Source organism: Tyto alba, unplaced genomic scaffold (genome assembly GCF_018691265.1).
Source record: "Tyto alba isolate M040663 unplaced genomic scaffold, T.alba_DEE_v4.0 Super-Scaffold_6, whole genome shotgun sequence".
NCBI classification, from domain to species: Eukaryota; Metazoa; Chordata; class Aves; order Strigiformes; family Tytonidae; genus Tyto; species Tyto alba.
This window is the reverse complement of record NW_024881327.1, coordinates 7859299-7883234: the sequence shown is the minus strand read 5'-3', so window position 1 is coordinate 7883234 and position 23936 is coordinate 7859299. Positions and strand designations below refer to the sequence as shown.

General features: G+C 38.5%; 1 protein-coding gene across 1 annotated transcript; it reads right to left on the bottom strand.

Moving 5' to 3' along the window:
- On the bottom strand, positions 1-23489 carry MAP9 (microtubule associated protein 9). The gene is made up of 11 exons (XM_042808308.1): positions 23185-23489; positions 22135-22231; positions 20429-20854; positions 14981-15237; positions 14083-14141; positions 13382-13547; positions 12152-12241; positions 11285-11446; positions 10648-10793; positions 9778-9910; positions 1-4009 (listed from the first exon to the last, which is right to left on the bottom strand). The coding sequence occupies exons 1-11, from the start codon at positions 23218-23220 to the stop codon at positions 3887-3889; spliced, it is 1695 nt and encodes a 564-aa protein (XP_042664242.1). The 5' UTR covers positions 23221-23489; the 3' UTR covers positions 1-3886.
- Positions 23490-23936: the final 447 nt, after the last annotated feature.

Sequence of the window (23936 nt, the reverse complement as noted above, 5' to 3'; positions counted from 1 at the left end):
ACTAAAATACACTTTATTAAATACAAAATATTTTCCCTCTGTCATCAATAAACACATTAACAGGATTTATACAGATACATCTACATATTTATCAAGTAATGTACATATGTTCATATTTCTCAGCTCTATTTTTTCTACAACATTTGCATCATGCTGTAACGTATCCAAGTTTTTACAATGAAAAATTAGACAAAGCTCCTAAAACTACTACAAAAGTTAAACTCACAGTTGTATCAACTGTTTTTCCACGTCTACAGACCTTCAGCACCTTTTTTCTAATTGAGAAGTTGTGAATTTATGTGAGTGCCGGGTATATCACTCCTCTGAAAGATGTCACCAACATCTTCCCACTTCTACCTTCCATGAAACATTTTCCATCCAATCATCTAAAGGCTTAAAGGCAGTAAGGACGCACTGTTCAGTTTAGGCACAGGCACATGACAAACACTTTTCTAGCTCTGCCACTGCCTCTGCCACACTTTTAATCTGCATCCCTCAACTACAGCGTAGGGACCTGCCTTACCTCCTCTAGCTGGACACTGCAAAAATAAAGATCCAGATGATTTGTTTCTCACAGGCTGCATCACTTTGCCTCAGACTCTCCTGATCTGACCACGACAGCTCTACAGCAAACTCTGCTGTCTGCTACACATTTCATCTCCCCATGATATTATAGCTATAGTTTCTCAACACACTAACCCTGAATTCAAGGCTCCAAGTGCTAGAAGCCTAGAGGACCAATGATGCACATCACTCCTCCAGCCCAAATGCCTGAATTTTTCTGTAAATAATTTTTCCGTAAAATTTGGGTGGGTCAGTTTTGAGTTGGTAGTTCTGTTGCATTCTGCCTGTGCTGTAATTCTGCTGTCTCTCTTACTGGTATCTAATTTTACTGTACCTCTCAGGTTGCCCACTGAAGCTGCCCTGGCTGGACATCTCAACTTCTTGAAAGTGTGTCGGCAGTGGATTCTTTCTCTTTGAATGCCAACCCTGTCATCGTGATACCACTACTGCTAGAAAAAACGCCTGACCTGCCATGAGGTAACAGTCAGAACCAGACCCAGGGTTTACGAAAGCCCCGTCTTCGCTTCTCTGCAGCATCTGTGCTACAGACTGGCTTAAGCCGGCTAAAATCTGGATTGACTGGATCTCTGCAAAAAATCTAATGTGCAGGATTCCCTAACTGGGAACTTCTGTGGTAATGCAATCTGCTAGACTGCAGAGCAGGAAGTTCAGCATGGGTGGAGAGCCTACAAAACCACCCCACAAACGGCCTAGGGACACAGTCAGACTCCGGCGGCTCTGCAAGAGCAGGCTGCAGGCCTCGGGGTGCTTCGGAAAGCTCCAGCCTCTCTCCTGCCCTCTCCCCTTCTTGACCAATGTTCTCCTCCTCCCAAATGAGAAAAGATGAGCTTAGCATGAACCTGTACGAATGCTGCCCTTATCCAGAAGTTCAGCATTTGAGTGATGACTCTCGGCACAAATCTGAGGCTCACAAAAGGGGCAAAATGGTCACTATTGTCATTAAAGTGCACTGGAAGAAACCAAGTGTGCATTACCTGCAGACTGTATAATCAAAGGATGGGTCTCAGAAACGTCCCTGGTTTCTCTACAGACTTTTCAATGGAACAAAAACTGTTCCAGCCACAATATTTCAGGTTCAACAGCCCAGTAACAGAAGGCTAGAAACAGATAAAAGAATAAAAGCCAGGTCCAGTAAAATTGTCTTTTGAGGAAGAAACAGAACTTAAAGCAAGAGACAGTCCCAGCAGAGACCTACCCAAAAATCCTAATACACAACAGAGCTACCATGAACAAGGTGCATGAAAGGCAACTAGAAGTTGAGACATGCAATGTAAAAAACCAGGCAATATACTCAAACCTGATCCTGTAAGAAAGATACTTCATAATCTAGAAGCTGTATCAAATCTGCCATCATTCCTCACAATGGATCAAAGTTGATCCATCAGATGATTTGGCTGTATACAAATCCAGCACAACTACTAATGAAACCTCACCATTATTCTCAAGATTAGCAAATACTCCTTGACACTGTCAATAGATCATATGCAGCAGAAACAGTGTACATTTTACAAGCCTTCCTCTACGTCTTTTGACTGAAATTAGGTTAACGATGGTAACTGCACCACTACCTACTGCTTCTAACAAACAGATCTTATCTTTTTGCTTTCGAGCATCTGCTTAAGCCCATCATAAACTTTCCAAAAGGTCTGAATTAGGAATTCACAGAACTAGAGTTCATACTAACAATAACGAACAGGATCATATTCAGCAATGAGATAGAATAGATATCCTTCTAATTTCACTTTTACATACATACCAGCAATAAATTTTACCTGAACAGCATTTCAGTAACAGAAACAGTTATGGCCAAAACAAACGCTTCTAAATCCTCAGTGGCTCTAACTACAATGTAAAAAAACAAGCAAGAAGCATCGGGAAACTAAAGAAATTCACCTGCCTCTCTTGTGGTTTTTCTCGTCTGAGGAAATGCCCCGGTGTTACATGAAATGCAAATTAATGAGTATCTCAGCGATTTAATGAACAGCACAGGACTCAAGCGAAAAAGGCAAGTCTACTTCCCAAATGCTCTTTTGACTTCCCATGGGGGCTGTCAGTCTAAACAGGAGAAAGATTCTCATTTTTAAGAAAATACATCTATAATTTAAAGACTAAGTTTTTTACTTCTCAGTTGGTGATGTCGTTTTTGTGGGCTTTTTTTAAAAATACACACTTGAGGAGCACATCTGGTCTGGGGTGATTATTAAAATTCAAGTAAGAAAACAGAAACATAAGTAACAGCCTGAGTTCAGACAGCAGGCAAACAAGAGATGTGAAGATCTCTAAAGACATGTAGTCTTGCCATTGTTTCCAAAATAGTGAGGCAAATAGCCATGAAAAAACAGAAGAAATTTTAATAATTCACTACAACTAGCTCATTAGCAGTGATGAAAACAAGTTTGGCAAGGATTTACTTGATAGTGTAAAAACCACCACAGAAGCCTTTAAATTAAGTTCCCCCAAAATAATTATCAGTGTCTAAGGTTGCCTCATACCAGTACCACTGTTCTGCCCTTGCAGTTTCTATGTAAGATTTTGTGTGAACTGCAAAACCTGCCCCTAAAACCAGTTTCCCGTAGGAAGCAGGAAATCTGTGGAATGTATAGGAAGACCTGAGATGGAATTAACAGCTACAGTCCTACCTAGTCCTGGATCATTTTACATTATATAGATTCCAGTTTAATTCTTTTGCACCACCACATGGTTGGTTTTGGCCCCGTGAAATCCTGTTTCTGCGTGATGCAGTTTTAATTTAAAAGCTATTGTTATGTTTCATAATGTGACATAATCTACGAATTATATTACGTTCTCTGTAGCTTGTCTCTTCATGTATGAAAATGAAGTCCCCCACCATACTTCTTAACCTTCTGTCATCTTCTGATCATCCCAAGAGAGCCAACATCTCCTCGCCCATCATCCCCACCTCCTCAAAGCATTTCTTCCAGACTTAACTGCCCAGCAGTGTGGCCTAGTAACTTAAAAATAACCATTCTGCTACTTCTTGGGTGAAAAGAATGCCAGAGCTCAGCCTTATGTATCCTGAATACACACTTCCACCAAAAGGAATGAAGTAGCACAGGACTGAGCAAAACTAAGTTAAATGAGGAATTACAAAACCCAGTACATTTTCTAATGCAGTGGGAAGGGACAACTGATCCATTTAAACTGCAGCGATCAAGTAAATCAAAAAGAAAGGATGCAACATCTATAGTGGATTCAGTGAAAGTCAGCTGTTACTGAAATAATGACTAGCCATTATCAGAACTCGGTGGATCATCTTTTCTCATAGAAGGCAAGAGACTGCTCAGTAATTCCTTGAATATCTGACTTTGCCAGGTGGACTCCAGGGACAAGGCACTTCATCCCCATGGACAGCCTGCAAATTCTTTTGCTTCTTCTCAAGCTGCTCCCTCTTCTCTTTCTTTTCCTGAGAATAAAAAGAAGTGTCAAAAAAAAAAAAACAAACCCCCCCAAAATACCCCAAAAAAACCCACAAGAAACCCACTCCACCAACAGAAAAGTTACAATTATTGTTATACCTTCCTTCTGTAAAATGAAAAGTTATCATGCAACAGAGACTTGCCTTTTGGAGCTCAGCGCATCCCTTTTAGGGATTCAGTCACACACACTGCAACACAAGAGGCTGCACACTTGATGTCATTTATGATTAAGGTGGCTGTCTCGAGGATGGGCTGGTTTTGTGCACTATCTAAATAAAAATGCCAACAGAAGGTCTAGTGGATTAGGTACTCTATTTGTCTTGGGTATAATCAGTCTCATCTTAATTACTTTTTTTCTTTAAGAGGATACCGAAATCACAATGCTAAATATATTATTCTCATTACATGAGAACATTAATGCATCTTTGTAACTTTCTGTACTTATTAAATCACACTTGCCATGTACTAGAACAAACTGGGAATTAAACAATTTCATTATAAACAAATATCTATCTAACATATTAGAAACACTGCAAGGTTCTGATGACATTTTCGATTGTTTCAAACAGCAATGGGCAATTAGGATGATGACAGATAAGCAGGATACTTGCAATATTCTTTTTGTGCCTGATTAACTCGTGATTTTCAAGAGACCTGTCATTCAAAAAATAATTTGCAGTTATTTATAATAATTATTGAATTTTTATTTTGTTCTGTTCTATATAAAATAAGCATTCACCTTTGCAAAGATGACTGCTTTTCACCATTGTGAGGACCAGCATCTCAGAGTGCATCTGCATGAGCGATTTACTACACTGGAGAGTTCTCTATAGGTGCAAATTTCCCTTGTATCATACCTGCAGGTTTGTGGTGCATGCCCGAGCACACCACTTACTGACGTAAAGTGGTTTCTCTCTTGGTGGAACCAAGTTTGACATTATGGACCAGAGCATAACTGACACCCTGACAGGTGGATGAAAGGTCTTTGGGCAGCTGGCTTTCTGCCACATGAACAGCACGCTCATTCCTAGGACCAACAGCCAGCATGCACATCACTGGCAGTGAAGGTGCACCGTGGATGTGCAGGCTTAAAGCTGCCATCAATGGGGGCAGAAGCATTACTGTAAGGGAAGGGAGCTGGCGTGGAAGTTTTCTCTTGTTTTACATGTATGCAGCAGTCAAACTGTACTAATGCTAGTTACATGTGATGTGTGCAATAACCTAAAGAAGCATATCAGGCACTGAAACGTCAACCCTAGGAATATGATTTTAATCTGTGTCCTTTAGGTCTTCGTTAACGTAAATCTGAAGATCCAATTCAGTTAGGAATGTCTGGTCTGGCAAAAACCCCACATAATTATTTCATGTTGCTACTAGTAAAGCTGATTAAAAGCAAGGCAAGGTTTGCATGAAGAAGTAAAGCCCTTCACTAAAACAAGCGATACAAAAAGTTCATCGCAATCTAATAAAAAAACCCAGTATCTCTCCATACAAATTGTATCTTTCTGGATTATGTGGAGTAATTGAGACAAACTGAGCTTGTAGCACTGTAAGACTGATTCTTCCGTGTCATCCTACGCTTTTGCCTTTTTTCTCCTTCCACAGAGATCTTCCTTGGATGAACACAACTGGTGGCTTTGGGCCTTCAGAACAAAGTCAAGGTCTTTTTTTCTGGAATTCTTAAAGGGAATTGGTTAGTACCCTAAGGGGAAAAGAGTCTGCATTATCAGTGATATTTTTCAAAGATGACAAAATATGTGCAAGCAGTACAGATAAGATTGGGAAGGATGTGCTCTGTAAAGGAACGTATATGTAATTCATATTCCTGTTTTGGAGTTCTGCACGTATCCAGCCAATTTATTTTTACAAAAAATTAATCATATTCCATAAATCTTAGAATCTGAATCTGTATTTGACATTGAAAGATGTATCAGGACAGGTAATTGAAAACTCATTAAAAGAGGACGTACTGTAGCAGTATTGGCAATTATTTGAGAAATCACGTCTTACAAAGAAAAGTGTATATTTTATGTCTATAAAACACTCTTCACTGAGTACATGTATGAAAAACCCAACCCAAAGATAAAGCACATACCTATCCAGGAAGGGAATGAAAGTTGCTTTGGATTTTTGAATCCTATTTCAGTTTTGAATGTTTGGGTTTGAAGATTCAATTTTCCTGAATGAATCCCAGTGCCAAGGAAAGAGTCCTGAGTTAATTTAATTGTTTTTTAAAAGAATGAATTTGACATGAAGAATTACTGTCTTCTTCCCTGCCTTCAACACACAGAAAGCTTTTTATGTTCTAGTCCTAGCCACAGTTCACATTCTCACAAGACAGAACTGATATAAATCTTCCCTAAAATAATAAACAAAATGTTATTTGCACTAACACGAGAAGAGTAACAGAAACAGTGAATGATTAAAACAGTAGCTGTAGCTTGTCATACACTAGGATCAACTCGATTGTATAGCTTGATTCCTCTGTGGAAGCTTCCTACTCAATAGCCTAGTAAGATTAATCTATTTTTCACTTACAAAATTCTGGGAAGATCACATTCTTTAGCAGTATGACTGCCACATAATAATTGAATTTTAGATAGCACAGAAGCCTTACAACATTTAAAAGGAATAACAATAACAGCCTTATTTCTAACATATTGCAATTCCAGGAGATTAAAATTCTAATATAGAAAGTATTTTCAGATAGATCTTATTAAAAGACATGAAATGAATAACCCATGTCAGCTGTTTCTAAAGCAGAAAAGCAAGAAATCCATGAGACTCATCCAGTGCATCATTTCCTGACGTTTCTAAACAGCTTTAGAATGCCAAAAATAGATGTTGAGCATGCTCGACCTCAAGGTAAAATTTCAAACTTCTTTTAGGGCAGTTAACCTTACTATGCTGATCTTCAAGAATCATTTGAGAGCAGCCTTACTTTTCATCAACTCATACTAGGTTAACATTTATCACGTAATATGGAGATCATAACATACCTAGGATACTCACTTTTCTCCACAGAAAACAGGTATCAAGATTACCATTGCAAAAATAATGGAACCTACACCAATCTGTCATTACAAACTTTCTACACGATTCTTTTCCACATGTTGCTCCTCAGAATACATTCATGTCAATGACAAGTGTCAGACACTGGTAATACATATTAAGTAAACAATTTTCATTTATCAAGCATAACATCTAGATTAGCTTGAAGAGTACGTGGTAAGTAGAAAGAGGCAAATACTAGGAAAGAAACAAAAAAAATCAGAAGCTTAAATTGCCTCAGCAATACTAAAAGTATCTCAACTCAAGATTATCCATTTTATGTTAGTATTTTACAAGTGTTAATAGCCTTTTTCAGGGCATTTATTTTAATGCTTAAAAAGTAATCTTCTCTATGCACTTATGTTACCAAACATTCACACACTGATCTCTAAAAGTTTAAGTAACAGAATTCCCATTAACATAAAAGCAGAATGTTTCTTTTATTTTAGAAGAACTACAAGGAGATTATTCTGTCTGTTTTACCCACGCATTGCGGTCAATACCTGGTTCAGGAAAGCCAAGGATGAATTACACATTTATTTCTGTGGAATGTTAATGAAAACGTATTAGAATACTTCCTACTATATTACTCCTGTTCTAGTTCCCTTCAAATAAAAATCCCTTTATTTGAAATAATACACTTAAGACTTCCACAATTCTGCTCTCTCAGATTTGATGCCTGTTTATCTACCTGTAGGCAGATATCATTTTAGTTCCCTTGATAATACACTAACAACTTTATAGGCATTTCTATCCTGCAGTTCACTGAAGACGTTTATTTCTCTTAGTATACAAAGCCAGATAATGTTCTGGCCAAACATGACAACAGAGCTGTTGCCCAATACACTTCCTCAAATAAAGGTGTGTTAGCTGCGAAAACCAGCACAATTTCAGGAAGTGTGAAGAGTCGGCATGCAACACATCAGTCAACACCTGCACACAGACACTGAAAATGAGAAAAATTTAGAGGCACCTCTGCCAACCAATTCAGGACCTATCACATCCTCCAACACCTGCTTATTTTTCAAACTGTACATGCTCCTCTCACACAGGCACATGTACATCCGTTTGGATCTAGTCATTCCTCCAACTATTGAAATTTATATTAATAGTCCCACTGAAGTGATGACCACAGGAATTTATACACAATTTGAACAGGGGAGCCTGTGCAAAGAAGCAGGTTTCATTCCCCAAAAAAGGAGTCATTTTTTTACCTTTGTACAGAGTCCAAGACAGCAAGGAAGTCAGTTGTACAATGAGATGTAACACTGATGCTCTGGTAGAACTACAGTAATTGAGGATAGCCTCAGTAGGCGGAGAATACCGGGACAGAGTGTTAGGTACTACTCAAAGTACAGTACTACCTTTCTCAGGAATTAGAAATATTGACTAAGCAAGAAATAATCTAAGATTGGACACTAGTCATTTGACAAAGCTGAATGGAAATCAATTGACAAAGGGGACCAAAGAAAACACTTCTTACCAATGATTTCAGAATCAGAGGTATTCCAACAGAGGACCAGGTCAAAGAAGACCTTAAAAGACTTAAGCCTAAGACTAAAAATGTTTGAAAATAGAGATAATGGAAAACATGCAGGCTCCTGCTCTTTTACATAACTGCGTATTTCTGAGATAGCAGAGTAAAGGATGATTGTCCTTGTAAGATCTGTCCCATACCCATACATCTCACTCAGTTCTCATCTATTTCCCCCCCTTCCCCCCCCCCCGAAAAAAAAAAAAAAAACAATCCCCCCCAAAAAAAAAAAAACAAAAAAACCCCTACCATAAAGTCCACTGGAGACTGGAAAAGATCTTAAGCTACTGACAATCCAAACGAATCCCTGTAAGGACCTTAAGCCAGCTGAGTTGCAAAATCCCATTCTTATAAATGGCAACAGAGACAGTATGTACAGGACATGTGCCAGAAATCACAAGGAAGAGACAACAGAAGAAACAGTCTCAACCTAAGGAAATATTGAGTCAGTACAATGAATGACTGTGTCACAGGGTGAGGATGAAAAACGCAGGTTTTTCTTTAACTAGGAAGCCACACATCTTTAAGAAAACAATATATGCTAAGAACACCAGTGATCTCTTCTCATTTGTCCTTCTGTAGCAAGGAAAAAAATCAACCCTGCCTTACTGTAGGGACCAGAGTACTGGGTTATTTTACTGCTTAATGACTGTGGCTAAAGTATGTTGTTGCAGGAAAAACGTAATAGGGAGCATCAGAGTTCAACCCTTTTAGTAAATGGCAGTAATCTCAAACCTCATTACAAGTGCTTTTATCAATTATAAGGTAATACAAGCGTCCACTTTAAATGCTTCCTTGAATGTATATGCACTCACTGTTGCAGCTGGTGATGCTGCCTGGCTTTGCAGGTTTTGTGCTGTGGTGATTTGGCCCTTCAGAGATGGTTGCTCCTGACATGGAATGTCAAAAAACAAAGTCTAACTATGAAATTCAAAACCCTATGATATGTAGGTAGGGAGAATATTTTTTCCATGTACGCTAAATGTTAAGCCCACCGTATTTTATCACCATTTTGCTCAAGAATTTTGGGGGAATAGTTATGTGATGCTGCCATCATCTGGACTCTCTGATAACAGCAGGAAAAAACAGGAGTATTACAAGCATTCACAGTCATTACTACATTAATCTTTTTAATTTTGACAAAGTGCAAAAAAAAAAAAAAAGAAATACCAGCCATCTTTCATATTCCTCCATAGCCTTTTTACTCTTTTCCTCCTTCTTTGCCTGTTGTATTTCTTGTTTTCTTCTCTCTAGCATCTTCTCTACTTTTTTCTGTTTTATATATTCTTCCTTTTTTTCATTCCTGTACGGTGGAAGGGGAGATCATCATGTAACAGAATAAATGCTGCATCTGTAACTGATTAACTAAATGGAGCCAAAAGAGATATTTTATGCATTTAATAAAAGATTGAGAACACATTACTTAAAATCTTCGAAGTCTAACCTTTATATATTATACTACTAAGGTGTAAATGAACCTACTATTCTATCTATCATGGCATCACCTTTTCTGTACTACTTTCTCCCTTATTTAGTATCATATAAAGAAACCTAAGATTTGGAACTTCTGTGGGTAAATTGCACATGGTCTGTGAAAACCAGCTTGTAAAACTAAAAGAATTTCTCCAGCAGACACATGTAATTTGCTTCTGAATACATCTACATTCATACACTGCATTACACAAAACTTTCAAGACTTACCTTCCTCCCTATGGCTTAGTAATGAAGCATGAGACTAATCACATAAGACATTATACTACCCAATGAATCCTACTTCTCAACTGCAGTATCTCTGCCTGGGGATCTCTGCAGTATCTCTCCAGAAGCCTTCTGAGGAGGAAAGCATTTAAGTTACTAAACTGAAAGGAGCTGTACAGCTTGTTCTCATTGTTATACTTGTTATCCCTTGGGACCGAAGAGCCTGATCCCAAGCATGCCACTGTCTCCCAAGTAAAAGCACATCAAGCACTCCCAGATCTATTGCATTTATAACCAAAGATTTGGGAAACTATGATATTCCAAAACCCAGGGGAACAGTACCATTTTTCAACTGCTGACACACTGTCTCTCTTCTTCTCTGCAACCAGTTCCTCCTCCTTCTTCTTCCTGATTCTTTGAGACTGTTTTTCCTTTCTGCTTTGCTCTTTTAAATATTCCATTTTTCTTTCTCTCCATTTTTCGAATGCCTAAAGAAAACCACAGATTCATTAGAAATCTTACCCCTCACCTTTCTGTCAATACTCCACTTGCTTATTCTGTTTTTTGTTTTTTTTTTTTTTTTTGGCTTTTTTTTTTTTGTTTTGTTTGGTTTTTTTTTTTTTGTAATTTATACATATTCCAATTTTGGAATGTTTGTAGCATTGCTCAGAATTGGGTATCACTGTAACTAAAAAGAATAAATTATTTTTCACAGTAAGTAATAGTTCATGGCAAAGGGATTTATAGTTTATTTGACATTAATAGAATCCAAATATGGAAAAATGCCTATTTGTGTGCAAATGTAAACATTAGATACTTCCAACAGAACAGAATCTAATATGAGCTTTTTTAAAAAAATAACCATGTTGAGATTTCAGAATCTAATTCATTTCCACCTCTTGTTGGATCAATCAAAAATTATTCACAACAATCTCTCAAATTGTATCCAATACACATTTATGTACATTTGTCAGATCACCTTCTGTGCTGCTTCTGTTTTCTCCTTATTATGTTCTGCTGCTTTCTTTTTCGTAAGTTCCTCAAGCTTCTTTTTTTCACTTAACGTTTTTGCTTCTCTTCTTTTCTTTTTTTTCCAGGCTTCAAAAGATGCAATTGCTTCCTCTCTTTTAACAGCTTCTTTCTAGATTGAAAATAACAGTCTACTTTTAAAGACACTTAAATATAAAACTATACTTGAAATAGTACGCTTTAAACTCATTGTCAAACATAGGATTAGATGGAGCACTAAAGAAATGAATATTGATTTGCAGACAACATGCCAAGAAATATTCAAAATTAAATTAGAACTATACAGAGCGTGTTTTTTCTACGTTCACTTTTAATTTAACTTAATTGAGACAAACTACTCCTGCAAAGTAAGTGTAGAATATGAAATACATGTTAAATGCTTAGAAGTGAAACATATTAAATACTGAAAAGCCAAATCTAGGAACTGTGTATAGTACTATTCAAAATACAGTCCTCTGTAGATAAGCATCTCTTGAGATAGGGAGCAAACTCATTTTCTTACAGATGAGAAATTATAATTTAACACCTGAAGAGCTGAATATCCCAAGGTCTTTGTAATCAAACCTGAAAATTAATCTAAGCAGCACACTTTTAACATACCTTACATAAATGTGTAGGGAAGCATCAGCCACACACCCTTTACAGAAACCATAACAAGTGGGACATGCCATTTGCTGTTTCAGTTCACCTCATGCTATTTAGAGAACACCAGATGCCTTAAATAGCAGAGTGATGTAATTAGGAAGAAAGCACAGAAATGCATACTTGAAAAAATTATAGTTTGTCAACTTCTTTTCAAACAAGAATGTAAACAAACCTTTTCAGCATTGTTCCTTAGATTTTCAGCTTTCTTCTTTTCAGTTCTCTTTAATTCCAGTAGAAAGATCCTTTTCTTTTCCAACCAGTTCTGTAAGAATCATTAGAAGACTTTTATACTTTTAAAGTCCTTTTAAGGTACAACTAAAAAAAGCTGGGTTAAAACAACCAAATATTATTAGAGCAGCACCAATATAATGACCACCAAAATTAATTCTTCCACATGCTACTTAAATAATTATACCATGTGGAAGACGAAGCTGTGATCACACAAACATTGTGATCAAAAACATTTAAGGTTCTAAAATCATAGCTACAAAATATGAAAAGTTTAAGGATCTTCCAAAAAAAAAAAAAATCTTCAAAAAAATCACAAAAGATGAAAGTATTAAAAAAAATTAAAAAGAAGAATGGAATAAAGATTCTTATCACTTGGTATATAGGATTAGTATTTACATTTATTGTCTTTCTTGCAAATACTTAAAAAGAGAATCAAATCCAACTAGGAAGAGTGAGACTTTGGGCATTCATAAAGTGTTATGAGCCACTTGCAGAATCAGGCTTAAATTTTCAAGGTTTAACTATATATTTGGTATGCTGCTTAGAGATACAAGTGTACTAAATTAAGTCTATTTTACCTTTTAACATTATGGAAACAACACAAATATAGATCTGATGTTCTAAATTTTGTTCCAGAACCATAACAAGTATTAAAGTCACATACCAATATGAATAGCATCTGTTAATAAAAGTTTTTCTCACACAGATTAGTAGCAAAAATCTGTTGGAACCCACAAACTAACTGTTACGAAATTCTATACAAAGCCAACATAGATCAACCTTCTGGAGATAACACTAGATTTGCTTTCACTTTTCCTAAATTCCAACTGAATAGAACGTATCAGGAAAATAAGCTTTAAACTACACACTTACTTACGCTAAGGAAGAAGAAGAAATAAAGGAAAATAATATATTTGTCTGAAAATAGCCTTACACAGTAAATTATGAACCATGGTATGTCCCTCTCATCTAGCTTTTTAGTTTGCAATTTGATGAAAAGGCATATCCAACAGAATAAAAGGATTATTACACCTGCAAGCATTGGCAAGGAATATACTCAGAAATACTGATTTCAAGAAAATAAGAGGTGTTAACTACTCCAGCAGGACCTTTATATACATAGATTCGTTTGTCCATTGTTTTGTTAATTTTTTATTTGTTTAAGATCTACCTGGAAAACAGCTGCTCGTAAACTATCTGCTTTGTCAAATTCTGTACTGTTCTTCTGCACCCGTTTATCTTCCAACACCTTTAATGATCCCAGATATTGAGATGATACAGATGTAGCTGGTGGAACAGCTTTCACCTTTTTCCTTAAGTGCGCAGAAGACAGAGACCTATAAAAATACCAAGACACAAACATATTAACAATCTTCCCATTTATTGCAGCTGACACCAAGTAGTGTTCCTTGTTCAGTGTGCACCGAAAGTTACTGTGATTCTGTTTCTACATTCACTTGGCTGAGGATAGGGGAAAGGAAAGGAGGAAGAAGCCCATTTTCTTCCGGGGGCTTTATTATTGCCAAAACAAGCCATTACTCAACATATCCAACCCAAGAAAGTTTAAAAATTCCTTACACTTTCATCTACAAACAGCTTAAAACCTGTAAAGACATACGGACTGGATTAATTGGTGAATGCAGTAGCACACACTCATCATAGACACCGGCAAAAGACTTGGAGTCTGATCTGATATAACCCCGAGGAAGGGTTATAATAACATGCCATATCTACTAAACTGTTTTTCACAGACGGTCAGAGATTGTCAGCAGTGAAGACAATGCTGGCAGAAAACGAGAGTGAAGCAGCATCGTCAGGGCACTTACATGCATCTTACACTCTGCAGACTGACACACAGCACCTTTCTCTTACCTGTCAGATAAAGAAGCTCTTGGGTTTTGTAGAATTCTCTCCTTTGTTTCACTTAGTTTCTAAGAAACACAGAGGAAAAGTAAAATTAGAGAGTCTCTCAAGCAACAGAACTAGATCAGGATGAAATAGATTTTTACAAGCTAACAAGGATGTTGGCAATTGGACTCAATGACCTTTATGGGTCCCTTCCAACTCGAGCTATTCTGTGATTCTATGGTGTTAGAAAAACATGCAAGAAAGCCACTCTAATATAGAAAGGGTACAGTACAGGGTAAGAAAGTTAAAAGAAACTAACAAAACAACAAACCAAACAAACTAACCAGACAAACTTTCAGAATGTCTGTATCTTTTTGAAATGGCACCTAGAAAAGTATCTTTGTATTATGTAAAAATATAGTCTATAGTTTAGAAGTACAAAGGAATAAAAAGAACCCAGCCCCTTTACCATATCAATGCTTTTAACTGTTTTTAATATTTAGATCTAACAATTACATATATCTACATATTTTCTTTCTTGTGATAAAGCTTAAAGTGCTTTGCATCTTATCCATTATTCAAGTCACACCATGGATTTCACCCTCTGCCAGCATACACTGCTCATCCCAATTCAGCTAACCCCACAGTATAGATTTGACATTTTCACATGGATAAGGGTATTTCCTTAAGATTGGAAAACACACATTTCAATACCTTTATCTGGTTTAAATGATTTGGGTAAAATTTTCCATAAAACTTTACAGAATTTGTAAGAGCCTCAGCTCTAGAAGCCAGAGGAAAACTGTCAGCTTTACTAACAGAGTTCTGTACATTTAAGCTACCGACAGCAACTTTACAAAACTTCTTGCCACGCTTCTAGGACACTGTTCTAAACAATGGTAAAAATGCGTATGAACGACACCTTGACAGATTCTCTTGAAGTGGTCGTTGACTCCCCATGCTCTGACTGATCATTCACTGCTACCTCTGGTACTGTATCAGTTACTATTTGCGCTTCCACTATTTTCACTGTTTCATCTGAACTGTCCTCTGTTGACTTCTCTAACTTCTTTGTTTTCTCATATGCTGTGGTGGTCATTACTTCTATCACAGAAGAGGTTTTTCTACTATCATCCTCCAGTTTCAAGTCACTAGTGCTCATCTTCTTCTGATCTTGATCTAACGGGAGAAAAAAGATTCAGAGAACACATTAACAAGAATTTCATCTTTCCTGAGTATTGTTATTCCTGTACTAAAACCATCTGTTTATGAAACATATTACTAAATTTAATATAATAAACTTTCTGTATACTTCAAGAACTATGTGGACTAGTAAGAAGAATAATAATTTGTATTGTATTGTATTTAAATGTAAGACTGGAGTAGCAACTGAAGTTTTAACAAATGTTATAGAGTGTGAGAGCATGACAGACAAAACTTCCCACCTGTCTTACCACCCCAAACATGGTTCTAGTGTAGAAAACAAAAGCAAGAGCCACTGAGCTCTTCTGACATTTAGCAAACTACTAATGAAGTCTGTAAGACAAATTGGGTATTTTGAAATTTTTGACAATTTGAAAATTTTGTGTTTTTCAGGGGTGTGGGACACAAGGAAATAATGGAAAGATTCTAAGGTGGGGATTTACACAAATCACTTCAATTTAAATGTATGCCTAAGTGGTGAAACTGTCATTTATAAAACACTTTATTAATAATACTTAAAAAACATTTTTTCAGATCTGAACTGCAATTAATGCAGAGATCTAAATTTGTAAAACAATTCAGGGACAAACCAAAAAAGGCCATGGTAAATTTCAAATTACAGTCTTCCACAATTTTCCGATGGTATGCTTAAGAGAAATGTAAATTCTGGATGAGAGATTAACTGCAAGTTACCTGAAGAAAATAATATCAATGATGACAATCCAAGACATTTAACCTAGATTTACAATGATGAAGGTAAGCTCAAGGTGACAAGGAGATCTCTGAATTTACAGGAACCATTTTCTATCCTCTGTTAATATGTAAACTTTCATATTTTACTTTACACTGACTAGATAGTACAACTGTATATCAACTGTAGGCATCCGAAACTGTACAATTCTGATTAAGCTGTGGCACTGGCAACAGCAGATTTACTGCTGACTATAAGCAGTCCGTAGCATGAACTTCACAGAACTTCACGTGCAAGTCAGTTTGTCTCTGTTTGCAAAATGGATACAAAATATTAACCTTCCCATGGTTAGCTAAGAAATGTCACATAAAACCTGTATTATTGCAGTTTCTTTCTTGACAGTTTGAGCTACACAAGTTTGATCAGTCTGCTTAGAAATCTTACGCGTGTACATTTCAGTATATTTAAACAATCTTTTCCAATCCCTTCTCCTCCACACCATTGTTGCTTCTATGTCCTCCTTTCTCCTCACATTATTTGCTCCTTTATTATTCTCTTTCTCTTATGCTGTCCCTGCACTCGGAGAATCTACACATCCCAGTACACTGATGATCACATCCTCTTCCCCATACAAACTCTTCTTAGACGCTGTTTCATTAATGGTGCTTAAAAACACCAAACTATACCAAACAAATTTTCTAATCCAAGGTATTAGCAAAATATAAAAAGGAACTGAAATTAATCACAGATCTAAGCATATTTGTTACTTACTACTCAGTACATTGCCTGAGTTTTCTACTTTTATTCACCTTTCTACACTAAATTCTTCAAGCCAAGTCCTACCTTTTATCCATTAGTCTGCGGCATATAGACATTACACAGGCCACACAGCATTCTAGCTGCATCTGACATTCTGTTACCTATCTGTTGCAGTCCTGCACACAGCAAATTACCCCCCAGTATGATTCCCTTAGCAAATTAAAGGAGGTGTCTAACAGCCTATTGCAGTGCTTTTCAACCTGGGGTCCGTGAATTTTTTGTAACCAGGTGAAAAAGGGGACTACGAAAGCTAACCTCGATGGATACTGCTGAGAAACCTACAGATTTGATATTTCTTAAAGGGTCTGCACATCCCCTAAGGATTGCTAGGGATTCACAAATCCAAAAAAAATAGAAAAGGACTACTCAGTTTGAATTATACTTCGTGGGAAAGGTGCAGGAAGAAGTGAAAGGTTTATCCTAATCATGTTGACTGCAAAAGAGGTAATGAAATCAAAATTCCTTGCTGCAAAAAAAGGTAATGAAATCAAAATTCCTTGCTTTAAGTCTCAAAGATGCCTAGACAATGATGCATACACTTGACATAAGTCAAAGCACAAAAGCCAAATTCTCAAACTTCAGTCAGTTCCTCCCCATTCCTGGGATGCCTCTAGGGCCAAATTCCGCAATACGTGGAATGACACCGTACGTGGACATAACTGAAAGAACGATGCTGGGCCATTCTCAAAAACGTATCAGGAGTTGACACAAGGGCATGAGAAAGATACTTAAAGAAAGCAGAAAGGAAATTAAGAACACCACTAATTTTAAGACTTGTACTGGACCATTAGATATTACTAAGGTTTAAATGGTAACAGTTATCTGGTTGTGCATATCGAAGTTCTACCTTTTACAGGTGGTGCTTCTCCACACATCAGTAAATCAGAGCCTCCAGATCTTTCATTGTGGGAAGTAAAATTAATGGAAAATTGTGGTGAAGTACTTTCTAGCCATGGACCCTTAGATCAGACAGTGACAAATTAATGTGAGCAATTTGTAACAAATTAGTATAGTTTAACTTGACTTTATAATACTTCAATAGAAAGTTTGTTCAGAGTTCTCTAGGAAAAGTATAATTCTTGTTGTGCATTTGAAGAAATAAAACCAATCAGCACTTAAGGCTGCAAACCATCACAAAATCTTGTTTCTAGTTTGAAAGAAAAAGAATGATGTTCTCTTATCTGGCCCTCATTATAAGAATGCTACCACAAAGACATTTTTTTCCCCACTCGTATTTTTGTCCTAATTTTCTCCGAAAAAATTCGTTAGCTGAATAGAAAGTAGTTTCCAACGTTTTTAATGTAGATGGTGAAAAATCAACACACATGCTCTCCTACTTCAGGACCAGGGCTTTCATCAAGCAGTTCTATCTTGGGCATGGCTTGGGCACTCAAAGTAGTTAGGGATGATGGTGAGGAAAATAAAGAAAATCCATTTCTAGAAGTTATTTTTCCTTCTGACCTATTAAGCTCATTATCTTCCACAGGACCACATTTTCTCCACATACTTCTTGGCTGAGGTGATAGTTTATAACAGCTAACTAGTAAAGGAATGCTGATATTCTCAGCTGAAAATAAACATTATCATTTCAGTTATGTCTAAAGACATTTTAGTCTGGAACACTTTTGTCAAGACAGATTCAACTAAGTATTTTCAGTTAAATGAGCTACTTAAATAATAGCACAGCTTTCTTAACACAGTGAGGTCCTATCCAGACAGCTATATAAAGAGTTACAGCCACTTTTTCAGAAAGTTTAATGCAAGTTTTAAAGCTATTATCATCTCTATGTAGACAATCTATGAACTTACTTTTTCCATTTATCATTATCTCTGTATATACTGAAACTACACTCAAGGGCTTATGGGCAACTGGAGAGACAGTTTTCATAATACAGAAGAGAGCATGTATCTAACACAGCACTGTTGTAAGAAAACATTTTTGCTGTTCTGCTTGTCTAGTTATCTACTAGTGAAGATACAAACGGAAGACTGCCTCTCTGCGAGGTGCAGAACAGAACAACCCTTGGTAGGAGAAGACATCATGAGAAATGCAGTCAAAGGGGAGGGATTGCAGTTTATTTCTAGCTTTTTCAGTGGTGTCTCTGTTCGCTCCCTAAGGCAATCACTGGGCAGCAGAACCATCATGCAACTGTTTCTTACAGATTTCTATCCTCTGGCTTTCACCTTCCTCCTGTTTAGTAACCCTATCTTCTTCATGTTTTCTTCCCCCTGCCCTGCCACCATCAAGATCAAGCCATCCAATGTTTTTCTACCTGCCTTTTACCTTACGTATGCTGATCCACACAGTAATGCTTATCTAATTCTGCACACTGCCCAAGAAGCATTTCTTGTAAAGTCCTAGTCCATACAATCTATCGCAGGAAATGGGAGAATCACTGTGCCTATTCAGCACACTCAGCTGAGTAAAGTCTAATTAGTGTGAAGCTTAGAGAGCTAAAAGGTCACAACAATATTCCTACAAGTGCACCGACAGTTTTTCCATGCAGTAAATCACAAGAGAAATCTGAGGAGCAGAAAAAGATTAGTCCCTGGACAAATCAGCTCCTCTGTTGCAGAGAGATTGATTTATTTAATATAAGAAAATTTACAATGGTTGACTACTGAAGACAGTATGCCAGTATCACCATACTACTTAGATTCACATGAAGAAAAAAAGAGTACTTCAACGTTTTTCTGCCAGTCTAAAACTACACAGGCATACTGGCCAGGAAAGAGCGGCATCTGGAGTGCCCAGCTGCACACTCACATTTCTAGCATTTTGGTGCTAGAAAGAAAAAATGGAGCTGTTATCACTAATCATGCTCTTATCAATTTCAAAGTTGTAATCTTCCATCACAGGTAATGACCGGCCATAAATTTCTCTCAACATTAAATAGGAGAAATTCTTCTTGTACTATGAAGCAGATAAAAAATATGAACTCTTTTGACCCTTTAAATTTGTAAAAGCATATACAGCCAATTAGCAGAATTCCAAGTTACACTTTGCATATTAAAAATTAATGAAGATATTCTCATTAAAGTTCAGATTTTTTACACGTTTGACTACGCATCTAAAGCGGCTCAGTATCTTTGAAGTAAAAGATCATTTGAAATTTTAACTCTGTGATGGTGAGAAGTCTACCATTCATAGATGTTTTGGTTACAGCTCATTTTCTGACATTCTGTTATGTTACAGCATCGCAACTTCAACACTGTATTTGCAAACACCCTGGTCCAACCTCACTGGTCACAGGGAAGGGATGCCTGCTTAATGACCTCGCCATTAAAGGGTGCATGGGTGTGAACATGACATTCTGCACTCACAGGCAGAGGAGGCAACACTGTAGCCCTCCCACGCCTTCCATGGACATGAACTGATGGAGAGCTGGACTTTAAGTACCCAAACAGCTGGTTTTCATCTCCTGAAAGGAAAAGGCAAATAGGAACCTCCTGCTACTTGGACCGCACTGGCTCAGTTTAACCCCTGGCAGCTGGAGGTTATCAAAACATGTATTTTTAGAAGAATATTCAATAAATTCCCCGCAAGGCAAAGCAGCTAACACGTAACACAGAAAATAACCCTGATTACAACACTTTAAAATATTGTAATATGGCTAAGCAAGTAGCAACAACAACATTCAAATGCTTTCTCTTCACCTGAGGCTGAAGTGTTTCTGGTTTTGTGCACCCGTGGCTTTGGTATTGGTTTGTTTTCCTCCTGATTTCCTTTTTTCTGTAGTTTATGAATATTCAAGTCACTATAGTGGTCACTTCCAATATTATCACACGGTACTTCAGCAGTTGAACACTCTTCATTATTTTTTCTGTCATCACCCTCATTTTGACTTTCCAAACTTCCTTTTTCACCATCTTCTCTGTCATCCTGTATGTTTTCATTTTCTGAAAGCATTATTTGCTGAAGCTTCTTTTCATGACAGGATAAAGTCAAGTCATCAGCAGCTTCATTTTCCAAATCTGCTGCTTTTTGTGAAGCATCATCATCTGAGAGAGGTCTCTCAACAGCAACTGATTTCTTAGGGCTTTCAGCAGCTGAATTACTTTCATTAAGTTCTTCCTCGATACCTGAAAATAGCACATTATCAGCTTCTGTTTTGAGATAAGTGGATAAAATAGGACACAGATTTATAGATAAATTCTACTACCATTTATAAGTATTTTTCATGTGACACTCTTCTGACTTCAGTCTATGAGCATTTTTCTTCCTGCACCTCTGATCTCTGCAAAGACACCAAACTAGATCCTCACTCTATTTCCTTTCCTGTCATGTTTTCGTGGACCCAATACGAAGCAAATACTTGAAATACTCACTGGTTAATGCTTATCCGTCATGCAATTGAAATCCCTTCTAAAAAACTGTCTCTAACGCTGTAGGTAAAAGCAAGTCAACAACAACAAAGTTAGGCATGCTTGGTTACCGGAATCCATCCTCCCCTTCTATTCTCTTCACTTCTGTCCCATCTGAAGTCTGCTATAAGATACTCAAAGGAGGTATCTGCTCCAATGTTAAGGTTCACATGTTTAATAAAAATATTTTTATCTTCCTGTAGCCTGTTATTTCTAATGGACTTTATTTCAGAGTTCAAATGCTCAAGGAAGATGACAAAACAATGTCATGATAGCTGAGTAACATATTTAATGCAGGAGGTTTTTTTCTAAATCTTGTCAGCAAAGGGAAATCAAAGCATTCCATGAACTTTTAAAAGATGTTTCAGATGTGAATGAAAAACAGGAGACAGAGGAGGTCCTTTTAAAAATACATCATGATATTTAAGATGCAGATTTCCCTCAACATGCAGCAGCCTATCAGGAGACAGAAGAGCCATTCGGCCAATCTTGTCAGACTAAACATAAATATTACCAAATATCAAATACATCCTGTCCCAAGAAAAACAGCCAGATCAAATCTGTCCCTGGTTTGTGCACGCTGCCAGGCATGCATGCTCTGCCCTGTGTCCTGCAGCCCTTATTCAGTGATTGTCCAAACTGGGAAAACAGTAAGACAAGAACACGGCTTTCTGTTTGCCCGTACCCACTTCCATTCACAGTACTGTGCGCTACAGTCTCATTCAGGTGTCGAGTAAACAATATGGGTAAGGAGTGAAACTGGGCCCCACAACTGTAGGCAACAGCACAGACTGTCCGGTCTAACAGGCTGGCACCACCACTGATTTCACTGGGAATTCTGCTCCTACCTTGGAAGAGGAGGACTAAGTGATTTAGAAGTTCTTAAAATATGAAATCTTGGAACATTAAATCATACTGACCCACCAAGATTCTCTCCGATCTAGTAATGAGTTAAGAAAAGGAAAAATATGATGAAAAAAAAATTAATCCTGTCTTACCATTTAACATGACATCTTCATCACTCTCAAAGTCATCTGAGTATTCTGCTGTTTGCTCTCTTGCTGCATGAGCAGAAATTGCTTCTTGGTGCTCATCCTGAAATGGTTTCACAAGTAAGTTTTACACAGAAGGGAAGACTCACTTCTTCAAGTTCAGCACTAATTCCCCCCTCCCACACATACAGAAATAAAACAGCAACAGAGATTAACCCATTTAACTGAACATTATTGTCAAGGGTAAGTAAAATACAGTGTTTTCACTCTATCATCATTCCCCCATTTTTCTGTGTTAAAAAAAAAACCACCTCCATGTATTAATTTCTATTCCTTCCTTTATAAAAAACGTATCTTGCAGTTCCCTCTAAATTTTTGGCAATAATGATGTTGTATCACCATGTGCCACTCTTCCCCCCTTTTATATGTTTTGATTGGCAAGAATACAACAAAAAGGTCTGTACAGTCACGGGTGACAGGGAGAGTGATCAGGGACAACCTCGTCACTGACTGATGCAGTACAAGAACGTGAAGCAGGCGGCAGGACCAAAACAACGGAAGAACTTCACGTAAACCACCACCGGTATTTTGGACTCTTTGCCACAGGACATCACAGACACACCATGTTGACACGGGTTCTGAAAGCAGCTGGCTTTACTAACTGATTAAAAATACATTACGCAAGGCAGAAGTCTCTCCAGATTGGAAGACCCTGAGCCACAAACCACCGAAGGCTTGAGAGCAGGGTGCCTGAGCTGGGTTTTACCCTCCTCCCAAGGCACCTGCCGTTGGCCACTGCGGGCCCTTCAGCCAGAGCCACTGTGGCAGCACTATCGGGAGCAGAGAAGCCTTGGACCGGCCGCTCCCCTGGTCACGCACGGGGAGCAGCTCCAGCCTCCACACCGAAGGAGACCTGCCTCCCAGTTTTCATTTCCATAGACAATCGGCTTTTTCGCGCGTTACCGCAGCCGCCGCTCCCCGGCCCCGCAGGCAGAGCCCCCGCCCGCGGCCTCCCTCCCTCCCTCCCTGCCTGCCGCCGCCGCCGCCGCCGCTCACCTTCGCCGCCCGCCTGCCGCCGCCTTCCCCCGACATGGCGGCGGCCTCTCCCTCCCGCCGGCCAGCGCCTCCGGCCCTTCCGACAGCCCCGGCCCCGCCGCGGCGCTGCCCGTCACCCGGCAACGCCGCCGCTGAGGAGGGCGCGGGTAAATGGCGGCGGCGGCCCGCGGCTGGGCCTCCGCCCTCCGGCCGCGGCGGCGACCCTGCGTTTTGCAGCGCGGAGCTCCCGCCCCTCACCCCGCGCCCCGCGGGCTCCGTTCTCCGTGGCAGCGCGCATAGGCGTTGGGGTACGGCAGAGGGACGGGCGCGTCTGTGCGACAAAACTGAGGCCGCCTTGGCGCCTCCGAGCAGCTTTCCTACCTGGGCCAAAGTCAGGCTTCACCCGTGCTTTGCAGAAACCAGCTGAAGTCAGCGGGATTTATTGTTTATGCCCATTTCTACATATAACCCATGTACCTGGTCCCACGAGATGCACACGAACACGTATGCCGCCCAGGGCATGCCACTGTAGCCGGAGACGGGGCTGACAGGTTCATCAACCCCACTCTTACTGTCACGTAATTGTCCAGAAATTCCTACGTGGGATTTCAGCAATGATGTAGGCAACGCCTTTTGTGAGGAACAAATTCATTCTAGTGCTTTCTGGGGAAAAAAAAAAAAAAAACCAAAAAAACAAACCCTCATAGCACCGGTGTGTTAATTTAAACGAACTTTCAGAGATGAAGGCATGATAGTGGCGTAGAAGCAAATCC